The sequence below is a fragment of the Pecten maximus genome, chromosome 19 (genome assembly GCF_902652985.1).
Source record: "Pecten maximus chromosome 19, xPecMax1.1, whole genome shotgun sequence".
Classification (NCBI taxonomy): domain Eukaryota; kingdom Metazoa; phylum Mollusca; class Bivalvia; order Pectinida; family Pectinidae; genus Pecten; species Pecten maximus.
The window spans coordinates 26201581-26214994 of NC_047033.1; the positions used below are offsets into that span (position 1 = coordinate 26201581).

The 13414-nt window shown below is 35.9% G+C and overlaps 1 protein-coding gene across 2 annotated transcripts in view; it reads left to right on the forward strand.

Annotated features, from left to right (window-relative positions):
* The window catches only part of LOC117317254 (calcium/calmodulin-dependent 3',5'-cyclic nucleotide phosphodiesterase 1A-like), a 163721-nt gene that overhangs the window by 107789 nt on the left and 42518 nt on the right, over window positions 1-13414 (forward strand). For both annotated transcript variants that reach the window (XM_033871984.1, XM_033871985.1), the window contains exons 3-5: window positions 3107-3290; window positions 5427-5540; window positions 11709-11732. In XM_033871984.1, coding sequence (XP_033727875.1) covers window positions 3107-3290; window positions 5427-5540; window positions 11709-11732 — 322 coding nt within the window. The remainder of the gene's footprint in view (window positions 1-3106; window positions 3291-5426; window positions 5541-11708; window positions 11733-13414) is intronic.

Genomic DNA, 13414 nt, shown 5'->3' on the forward strand with positions numbered 1-13414 from the left:
ATGCTACAAAAATCTTTTTGACTACATTTCTCCGATCTTGGATCCATGCTCATTTCTTTTGTTGATTTCCAAAGAGGCTTAGATGTTTTCCTTTCCTCCTGATATCTAAAAAAGGACTGGCACCTTTTTTGTAAAAATAACGCAAAGGTCAGATATAAGTCAGGAAACATTCATCCTTACTTCACAAACAATTAGATAGATTGATTAAAGTGGGCTGGTGTTGCCTGCTGGTGTCCATTGCCATGTCATTGTGTTGTCATTGTGGAATTAAAGCTACAACTACCATCACCACCTGCTTCTCCCATGATACTCGCATATCAATAACATAGAAGCTTGATACAGGTCAAGTATACATTGTTGGGCGTATTTGGTTTATGTTAGCCAGATAGATTGTTGGGCGTATTTGGTTTATGTTGGCCAGATAGATTGTTGGGCGTATTTGGTTTATGTTAGCCAGATAGATTGTTGGGCGTATTTGGTTTATGTTGGCCAGATAGATTGTTGGGTGTATTTGGTTTATGTTGGCCAGATAGATTGTTAGGTGTGTTTGGTTTATGTTGACCAGATAGATTGTTGGGTGTGTTTGGTTTATGTTAGCCAGATAGATTGTTGGGTGTGTTTGGTTTATGTTGACCAGATAGATTGTTGGGTGTGTTTGGTTTATGTTGACCAGATAGATTGTTGGGTGTGTTTGGTTTATGTTGGCCAGATAGATTGTTGGGTGTATTTGGTTTATGTTGACCAGATAGATTGTTGGGTGTGTTTGGTTTATGTTGACCAGATAGATTGTTGGGTGTATTTGGTTTATGTTGACCAGATAGATTGTTGGGTGTGTTTAGTTTATGTTGACCAGATAGATTGTTGGGTGTATTTGGTTTATGTTGACCAGATAGATTGTTGGGTGTATTTGGTTTATGTTGACCAGATAGATTGTTGGGTGTATTTGGTTTATGTTGACCAGATAGATTGTTGGGTGTATTTGGTTTATGTTGACCAGATAGATTGTTGGGTGTGTTTGGTTTATGTTGACCAGATAGATTGTTGGGTGTGTTTGGTTTATGTTGACCAGATAGATTGTTGGGTGTTTATGTTGACCAGATAGATTGTTGGGTGTTTATGTTGACCAGATAGATTGTTGGATGTGTTTGGTGTATGTTGACCAGATAGATTGTTGGGCGTACTTGGTTTATGTTGACCAGATAGATTGTTGGTTGTCAGATAGCTAGGCTGGATTATATGCGACACTGACACTAGGGTAGTTATATGTTATTGGGGTTCTGACACTGATAACAAAGTAGTTTTGTGAAAGTTTTATCATGAAGAGGCAGGAATATGACACTGAGTGAGGCATGGCATTATAAACTTCCCTATACCGTTATGTAAATTTCCACTTTATTTGTGGAAAATTAATTCTTTCAAGCTTGTCAATTAGCTTGCTTCATTAGTAATTATATCGAGTGGCACTGCATCAAACTCAACCAGGTGACAAGGAATTCTAACGATAAGCAGAGTCACTACATTTAAAGTATTTTTGGTGCAATAAAAATGGGCTGCTGTTAAAAAAATATTAAAGCAAACAATATGCCTGGTTTATATGGGTGGTGTAGATCGTTGTTCATTTCAGATGTTCAATGTTTGCCAAATTGTGCAGAAGTTTGCTTCAGCCTCTTCAGTTGATCTGGTTTGATTAGATTCATAAGTGATTGAGAAAGAAACCAGATTGATTGGGACTTTATAATCAGTAGCTCGTCCAGACGTTGTCAATACCTTTCTGTCTACATTCATCAGCAGTAAACTGGCACAGCTCATTTCTGGAGCTAAGTTCCACTAGAATCAATGTGGAAAAGAGAAAAATCTAATTTGTATCTCTCAATTTCAATGTCATTGGTCGCAAAGTAAATCATTATAGATCTTTACAAGATAAGTGTACCAATGGACACACCAGTCAGCTCGATGTTCTCCAACACTCAGGAAGGTGTCGGGGACCCGCCACAGACATCAGTATGAGAAACAAAATTGAATTTTCATGCTTGGATGATTCTGTGGGGAAAATTAAATGAGAAAGGCACATTGTGTGATAAAAAGGAGATATAGAGCCATTGTGTGATGTTGGACTTGATAAGGAAATCGATTTTGAATGTTGTGCAATGAGCACAACCTATATTTGTAAGTACTTAAGTAAGTGATATGTGTAGGCCATTTCTTTAAAACCTATAAAACTGCATTTTAAAACAAATCCTGCAACATTTTGAATAGAAACTTCTTAAATGTAAGGGAACTGGACTGGGTCGATCATCTGCAACCAGGTAGCTCAGTCAGCAGAACATTCGGCTAGTGTTCGGAGGTCCCAGGCTCAAACCCCGGTCTGGCCGCTACATTTTCTCTTTCTCCAGTTACATATTTTGCTAGCTTGCCTACCCTTGTTTAAAGCATTGGGAGTATGCTTAAACAAGAGGATATCCGAACCTATGGTCTTTGGGGGCAAAGAGTTGAAAAAAAGGAGGGAGGAATGTAGCAGAACTGGACTTGGTTCGATCATCAGCGACCAGGTAGCTCAATTGGTAGAGCATTCGGCTAGTGTTCAGAGGTCCTTGGTTCAAACCCCAGTCTGGCTGCTACATTTTCTCTTTCTGCTGTTACATATTTAATAAAAACAAACCTGATTGGTCTATTTAAAGTGACATTATTGGTAATTGTTAACCTTGACCTTTCACAACCTTGACCCTAAGTTAACAACTCCTAGCTATCATGACAGTGTAAGATAATTAAGATCTGAATGGTTTCAAGAGTTTAAAGCAGAATATGCAACGGAAGAGTTGGATGATGTCGGCACGTGACCTTGCTGTAATTCCTGGCCAATCCACCCCTGTTAAAGCCAAACACATACTAATCTACAGTCTGTGATATTTTTAGTCCCCTATTTTTTTAGCAGCCATGCTTGAAGGTATTGTTGGTGAAAGATCTAGTTCAAGTTTCAGGGTTTTTCGGTCAAATTAAGGTCAAGGTGACTGTTACTATTTTTAGCCGGGGCTGGTAGGGGACATGTATATTGCTTTAGCAATCCCCAGTATGCTTGTTTACAATTGCTGACCTGAATCTGTTACAGGAACAGGATCTTTAACGGTGCTTAGAAGGACAAACTCCAAAACCAAGGTTGGAGGTTCCACCAGTAGTAGTCGGACCTCGAGTGTTGTCAGTGCGGAAAGTGACTCGTACGCCAGCGTCGACCTTGGTACTGACAAACTACCAGCAATAGACACACCGGATGCTTCACATGTTTGCTCAATACGGTAATATAGGCTCATAACTGTCAAAACTCACCTATATACATGTATTAATGGAAGTGACCTTTTGTGCTTGACCTTTGATCAGTAGTTAAAAAAGTGATCAATAGTTAACAAAGTGATCAATATTTAACAAAGTGATCAATAGTTAAAAAAGTGATCAATAGTTAACAAAGTGATCAATAGTTAACAAAGTGATCAATAGTTATAACAAAGTGATCAATAGTTAACAAAGTGATCAATAGTTAACAAAGTGATCAATAGTTAACAAAGTGATCAATAGTTAACAAAGTGATCAATAGTTAACAAAGTGATCAATAGTTAACCAAGTGATCAGTAGTTAACAAAGTGATCAATAGTTAAAAAAGTGATCAATAGTTAACAAAGTGATCAATAGTTAACAAAGTGATCAATAGTTATAACAAAGTGATCAATAGTTAACAAAGTGATCAATAGTTAACAAAGTGATCAATAGTTAACAAAGTGATCAATAGTTAACAACGTGATCATAGTTAACAACGTGATCAATAAATAACAAAGTGATCAGTAGTTAACAAAGTGATCAATAGTTAACAAAGTGATCAATAGTTAACAAAGCGTCTTTTGTTATTTGTCCAGAGAAAAATACATAATTAATTAACACCACTCCAAAAGGTGGTTTTCATCAAGTCATTAATCATATTTTTTTGGGGTGGGGGGCTGGTGGTTCAAAGAAAAGATGATTTTTTTTCTATTGTGGATAAGAAAAGTGGGAAATGGGCTTTTTACTAAATATGGACTTATACCCAGTAAAGCTCAGTAATAGCAAACATATATTCCTCCAAGGGACAATTTGTCAACAGAGAAATATGAACTCCAGTCATCAAACCAAGTAAATTCAATTACAGCAAATTATTTGTTTGAAAATTACATTATACGCTTATGCCATTGTGCAGCATTCATCATCCATCTGTCCGATTGGCATCAACTTTTCCATTTAGATCGTTTTTCAGTAACCAAAAGCCCGGGGCAATATGATATTGGGACAGGTGCATGCTGGGATGTAAAGCTATACCGAAGATATTCAAATTAATGATATTTAAGGTCACAGAGGTCAGATGTGTTAAAATCATTAAACTGTTTCTCTATAATCAAGAGGTCTTAAAGGTTCGTGATGTTGGGCCAATGGCATGCTGAGATGAAGTCTTATGAGGTTCGTTCAAATGAATGACCTTGAGGAACTTTAAAGGCAAAAAGGGATCAAATATGATAAAAACTTCTTCAAATTATTTCTTCCTGACTATCAAAGTTCAAGGGTTGTGATATTTGATATACCTGATATACCAGTTAATTACCATACGAATACCAATATTAGGTATTAGTTTGAGGTTAAATTCACAAACTGCAGATCGGGTGAGTGATAGAGGCCCTTTGGACCTCTTGTTTTGTGTTTAAAAGTTATTCAGTGGTATTTTTTTATATTCAGAACTTTTTTTTAATTCCCGTGTTAATATTTCCAAATATTTTCGAACTCTTTTGTGTATTAAACACAAAAGTATACCCCTGGTATAAACATGAAACTGACAACATTTATAATACAATGCCTCTTACATATTGTTCAGAGACTTGTACTAAAATCCATGGAAAAGTAATTTTGAGCTTGTGAACAGGTTATTAGATTCCGCGCAGTCTCTCTCCAAACTCAGTAGATGACTCCGAAATGTCACTGACAATGACGGCCTGACAAACACAGTTCTACAGGGATTCTTTATGATGTGGTCTGACCTCGTAGACCAGGATGTACCTCAACCCCTCATGTTTCCTCAGCTGTCAGACACAGGCCATAAACTCTTCACATTTTGGACATCTAAAACACATATAAGTGTGTAATTTTGTGTTGATTTCAACATAACCTGGCTCTTATGAAGGATGTATTGGGTGGTCATGTGGCAGGGGTAACCATGGCAACTAGAGTTTGATTCACCAATCAGACGTAAAAAAAAAAAAGGTAGCAGAAAAAGTCATCTCCTCACACTTCTATGTCATGGCCAACAAAAGTGATGAGTGGTAAAATAAGGGAATACAACCAGTTTATCAATTATTTCTTAAAAATCATCAAAATAAAATTTATTGTTAAAATGATGGTTTTTTTTTTCTTTTTAGACTAAGACACATACTGCGAAGGCTTCAAAAGGAGGACATATCGAGAGAGGATCTACAGAGAAATTTGGAATATGCAGCATCCGTTTTAGAAACTGTGTACATAGATGAAACAAGGTAAAAACAATATAAAACCCTTGTATTTATAGTATATATAATTTTTTTTCAAATCAGTGTCAAAATTTAATTCACATACAATGTACATCAGATAGGGGATGAATGAAAATTATAAATATATGAGATAATTTATTATTACTCACGGTTAATTAACTGGATTTAATGAATCAAATCATAATTATGGTCAAAAGGATTTATGATCTGTGGGTCATTGAATCAGGAACGTTATATATATGATTAGCTGTCAGATAAACACATAACTCGTGTAAAGTTCATTTTGATTGGAATGTCTACGGGTTTGTATCATTGAGAAGCATTACTAGTCACCTTAGGGTATTCTTAGAACATTTCAAATTTTAAATGTCCTTGACCCAATTTCAAGGTCATATAGGTCAAAATCTAAAATTCATAATGTTGTAGTCATATTTACAAAATTTTGATGTTCAAATTTAACGGTCAAAAGTTCTCAACATTTGATAAAAAATTATGTCATGGAGCAATATTTTGTTGGTCGTATTTACCAACAACAAATTATCGTGACCCATATTCAAGGTCAAGTAAGTTGGTTTCTTTGAAATTTTCAAGAAATTACAACATCAAACATTAGCCCTGGTACAGCCAGTTATAAAAAAAGTAGCTCCCTCATAGTCATGGAGATCAGTTGTGTTCTAAGATATTCAAACACATCTTCTGATCTCTGGAGACTGGGATCATATGACTTGGTCTGAACTTTTCTTACCTCTAACATGTCTCACATACAACATTACTCACCAAATCTTACATGTCATACGACAATACCCACCAAATCTTACATGTCATACGACATTACCCACCAAATATTACATGTCATACGACATTACCCACCAAATCTTACATGTCATACGACATTACCCACCAAATCTTACATGTCATACGACGTAACCCACCAAATCTTACATGTCATACGACATTACCTACCAAATATTACATGTCATACGACATTACTCACCAAATCTTACCTGTCATATGACATTACTCACCAAATCTTACATGTCATACGACATTACCCACCAAATCTTACATGTCATATGACATTACCCACCAAATCTTACATGTCATATGACATTACCCACCAAATCTTATATGTCATACGACATTACCCACCAAATCTTACATGTCATATGACATTACTCACCAAATCTTACATGTCATACGACATTACCCACCAAATCTTACATGTCATACGACATTACCCACCAAATCTTACATGTCATACGACATTACCCACCAAATCTTACATGTCATACGACATTACCCACCAAATCTTACATGTCATACGACATTACTCACCAAATCTTACATGTCATACGACATTACCCACCAAATCTTACATGTCATACGACATTACCCATCAAATCTTACATGTCATACGACATTACTCACCAAATCTTACATGTCATACGACATTACCCATCAAATCTTACATGTCATACGACATTACTCACCAAATCTTACATGTCATACGACATTACCCACCAAATCTTACTTGTCATACAACATTACCCACCAAATCTTACATGTTATACGACATAACCCACCAAATAGTACATGTCATACGACATTACCCACCAAATATTACATGTCATACGACATTACCCACCAAATCTTACATGTCATACGACATTACCCACCAAATCTTACATGTCATACGACATTACTCACCAAATCTTACATGTCATACGACATTACCCACCAAATCTTACATCTCATATGACATTACCCACCCAATATTACATGTCATACGACATTACCCACCAAATCTTACATGTCATACGACATTACCCACCAAATATTACATGTCATATGACATTACCCACCAAATCTTATATGTCATACGACATTACCCACCAAATCTTACATGTCATATGACATTACTCACCAAATCTTACATGTCATACGACATTACCCACCAAATCTTACATGTCATACGACATTACCCACCAAATCTTACATGTCATACGACATTACCCACCAAATCTTACATGTCATACGACATTACCCACCAAATCTTACATGTCATACGACATTACTCACCAAATCTTACATGTCATACGACATTACCCACCAAATCTTACATGTCATACGACATTACCCATCAAATCTTACATGTCATACGACATTACTCACCAAATCTTACATGTCATACGACATTACCCATCAAATCTTACATGTCATACGACATTACTCACCAAATCTTACATGTCATACGACATTACCCACCAAATCTTACTTGTCATACAACATTACCCACCAAATCTTACATGTCATACGACATAACCCACCAAATAGTACATGTCATACGACATTACCCACCAAATATTACATGTCATACGACATTACCCACCAAATCTTACATGTCATACGACATTACCCACCAAATCTTACATGTCATACGACATTACTCACCAAATCTTACATGTCATACGACATTACCCACCAAATCTTACATCTCATATGACATTACCCACCCAATATTACATGTCATACGACATTACCCACCAAATCTTACATGTCATACGACATTACCCACCAAATCTTACATGTCATACGACATTACCAACCAAATCTTACATGTCATACGACATTACCCAGCAAATCTTACATGTCATACGACATTACCCACCAAATCTTACATGTCATACGACATTACCCACCAAATCTTACATCTCATATGACATTACCCACCCAATATTACATGTCATACGACATTACCCACCAAATCTTACATGTCATACGACATTACCCACCAAATCTTACATGTCATACGACATTACCAACCAAATCTTACATGTCATACGACATTACCCAGCAAATCTTACATGTCATACGACATTACCCACCAAATCTTACATGTCATACGACATTACCCACCAAATATTACATGTCATACGACATTACCCAGCAGATATTACATGTCATACGACATTACCCAGCAAATCTTACATGTCATACGACATTACCCACCAAATATTACATGTCATGCGACATTACCCACCAAATATTACATGTCATGCGACATTACCCACCAAATCTTACATGTCATACGACATTACCCACCAAATCTTACATGTCAAATGACATTACCCACCAAATCTTACATGTCATACGACATTACCCACCAAATCTTACATGTCATACGACATTACCTACCAAATCTTACATGTCATACAACATTACCCACCAAATATTACATGTCATACAACATTACCCACCAAATCTTACATGTCATACGACATTACCCACCAAATCTTACATGTCATACGACATTACCCACCAAATCTTACATGTCATACGACATTACCCACCAAATCTTACATGTCAATCTTACATGTCATACAACATTACCCACCAAATTTTACATGTCATACGACATTACTCACCAAATTTTACATGTCATGTGACATTACTCACCAAATCTTACATGTCATACAACATTACTCACCAAATCTTACATGTCATACAACATTACCCACCAAATCTTACACGTCATACGACATTATCCACCGAATATTACATGTCATACGACATTACTCACCAAATCTTACATGTCATACAACATTACCCACCAAATCTTACATGTCATATGACATTGCCCACCAAATCTTACACGTCATACGACATTATCCACCGAATATTACATGTCATGTGACATTACCAACCAAATCTCACATGTCATACGACGTAACCCACCAAACCTTACATGTCATACGGCATTACTCACCAAATCTTACATGTCATACGACATTACCCACCAAATCTTACATGTCAAATGACATTACCCACCAAATCTTACATGTCATACGACATTACCCACCAAATCTTACATGTCATACGACATTACCCACCAAATCTTACATGTCATACAACATTACCCACCAAATCTTACATGTCATACGACATTACCCACCAAATCTTACATGTCATACAACATTACCCACCAAATCTTACATGTCATACAACATTACCCACCAAATCTTACATGTCATATGACATTGCCCACCAAATCTAACATATCATACAACATTACCAACCAAATCTTACATGTCATACGACATTACCCACCAAATCTTACATGTCATACGACATTACCCACCAAATCTTACATGTCATATGACATTACCCACCAAATCTTACATGTCATACGACATAACTCACAAAATCGTACATGTCATATGACATTACCCACCAAATATTATGTCATACGACATTACCCACAAAATCTTACATGTCATACGACATTACCCACCAAATCTTACATGTCATACGACATTACCCACCAAATCTTACATGTCATACGACATTACTCACCAAATCTTACATGTCATACGACATTACCCACCAAATCTTACATGTCATATGACATTACTCACCAAATCTTACACGTCCTACGACATTACCCACCAAATCTTACATGTCATACGACATTGCTCACCAAATCTTACATGTCATACGACATTACCCACCGAATCTTACATGTCATACGACATTGCTCACCAAATCTTACATGTCATACGACATTATCCACCAAATATTACATGTCATACGACATTACCCACCAAATCGTACATGTCATATGACATTACCCACCAAATCTTACATGTCATACAACATTACCCACCAAATCTTACATGTCATACGACATTACCCACCAAATCTTACATGCCATACGACATTACCCACCAAATCTTACATGTCATACGACATTACCCACCAAATCTTACATGTCAATCTTACATGTCATACAACATTACCCACCAAATCTTACATGTCATACGACATTACTCACCAAATTTTACATGTCATGTGACATTACTCACCAAATCTTACATGTCATGTGACATTACCAACCAAATCTTACATGTCATACGACATTACCCACCAAATCTTACATGTCATACGACGTAACCCACCAAACCTTACATGTCATACGGCATTACTCACCAAATCTTACATGTCATGCGACATTACCCACCAAATCTTACATGTCAAATGACATTACCCACCAAATCTTACATGTCATACGACATTACCCACCAAATCTTACATGTCATACGACATTACCCACCAAATCTTACATGTCATACAACATTACCCACCAAATCTTACATGTCATATGACATTACCCACCAAATCTAACATATCATACAACATTACCAACCAAATCTTACATGTCATACGACATTACCCACCAAATCTTACATGTCATACGACATTACCCACCAAATCTTACATGTCATATGACATTACCCACCAAATCTTACATGTCATACGACATAACTCACAAAATCGTACATGTCATATGACATTACCCACCAAATATTATATGTCATACGACATTACCCACCAAATCTTACATGTCATACGACATTACCCACCAAATCTTACATGTCATACGACATTACCCACCAAATCTTACATGTCATACGACATTACTCACCAAATCTTACATGTCATACGACATTACCCACCAAATCTTACATGTCATACGACATTACTCACCAAATCTTACACGTCCTACGACATTACCCACCAAATATTACATGTCATACGACATTGCTCACCAAATCTTACATGTCATACGACATTATCCACCAGATCTTACATGTCATACGACATTATCCACCAAATCTTACATGTCATACGACATTACCCACCAAATCTTACATGTCATATGACATTACCCACCAAATCTTACATGTCATATGACATTACCCACCAAATCTTACACTTCATACGACATTACTCACCAAATATAACATGTCATACGACATTACTCACCAAATCTTACATGTCATACGACATTACCCACCAAATGTTACATGTCATACGACATTACCCACCAAATCTTACATGTCATACGACATTACTCACCAAATCTAACATGTCATACGACATTACTCACCAAATCTAACATGTCATACGACATTACTCACCAAATCTTACATGTCATACGACATTACCCACCAAATCTAACACGTCATACGACATTACTCACCAAATCTAACATGTCATACGACATTACTCACCAAATCTAACATGTCATGCGACATTACTCACCAAATCTTACATGTCATACGACATTACTCACCAAATCTTACATTACTTTACAAACATGCCATGTTGTTGCAGACCTAAACAGGAGTCTCAGGAAGTGTAAGTAAGATGGGAAGTTTGATTTATTTTGCACCTTCCTTAGACTAAATCGAATGTGAATGCTGACGTGTATGGGATTATATTTGTTGTGTCTATATATAATCCGGATATGAAATGTTTATGATATAACAAATATGATATGTTTTTCTTTATTTGTGATTTGAGTGTGTTGAATCAAAATTTAGAAGTAAAATGTCATTACCAAAATTATAGTAGAACATATATTCACCTATAACCAGAATCATGCTTATGACATTAAGACAATTAACAGATACCATATGTTTGGAAAGATAAAAGAATTTCACTTTTTACTTCCCTGGTCTGACCTTTTCCCAGTAACTCAGTACTTGAACAACTTTTAGAAATTCTTTAAATGTGACATGGATTAGATCTCTATTTTAAAGTTCTGTTTAGTATTGATAAAACTTGTAACATATGTCTGATAATACAACAGCACTGCTGTCTTATTCCTATTTCGGCCAGACAAATATTTTACTAGACTAGATTTTAAAACAGACAATGCATTAGTCCTGATAATGCTTCAACCTGACTAATGTTTTAGGACAGCACCAATGTCTTAATTCTATTTAGGATAGACTAATGTTTAAGGACAGCACCTAATCCTATTTAGGATAGACTAATGATTTAGGACAGCACCAATGTCTTAATTCTATTTAGGATAGACTTATGTTTTAGGACAGCACCAATGTCTTAATTCTATTTAGGATAGACTTGTGTTTTAGGACAGCACCAATGTCTTAATTCTATTTAGGATAGACTTGTGTTTTAGGACAGAACCAATGTCTTAATCCTATTTTGGATAGACTTGTGTTTTAGGACAGCACCAATGTCTTAATTCTATTTAGGATAGACTTATGTTTTAGGACAGTACCAATGTCTTAATCTTATTTAGAATAGACTTGTGTTTTAGGCCAGCACCAATGTCTTAATTCTATTTAGTATAGACTAATGTTTTAGGACAGCACCAATGCCCTAATCCTATTTAGGATAGACTTATGTTTTAGGGCAGTACCAATGCCCTAATCTTATTTAGGATAGACTAGTGTTTTAGGACAGCACCAATGTCTTAATTCTATTTAGGATAGACTTGTGTTTTAGGCCAGCACCAATGTCTTAATTCTATTTAGGATAGACTAATGTTTTAGGACAGTACCAATGGTCTAATCTTATTCAGAATAGACTTATGTTTTAGGACAGCACCAATGTCTTAATTCTATTTAGGATAGACTAATGTTTTTGGACAGCAACAATGTCTTAATTCTATTTAGGATAGACTTATGTTTTTGGACAGCACCAATGCCCTAATCTTATTTAGGATAGACTAGTGTTTTAGGACAGCACCAATGTCTTAATTCTATTTAGGATAGACTTATGTTTTAGGACAGCAACAATGCCCTAATCTTATTTAGAATGGACTTGTGTTTTAGGACAGCACCAATGTCTTAATCCTATTTAGGATAGACTAATGTTTTAGGACAGCACCAATGTATTAATACTATTTAGGATAGACTTGTGTTTTAAGACAGCACCAATGTCTTAATTCTATTTAGGATAGACTAATTATTTAGGACAGCACCAATGTCTTAATTCTATTTAGGATAGACTAATGTTTTAGGACAGCACCAATGCCTTTATCCTATTTAGGATAGACTAATGTTTAA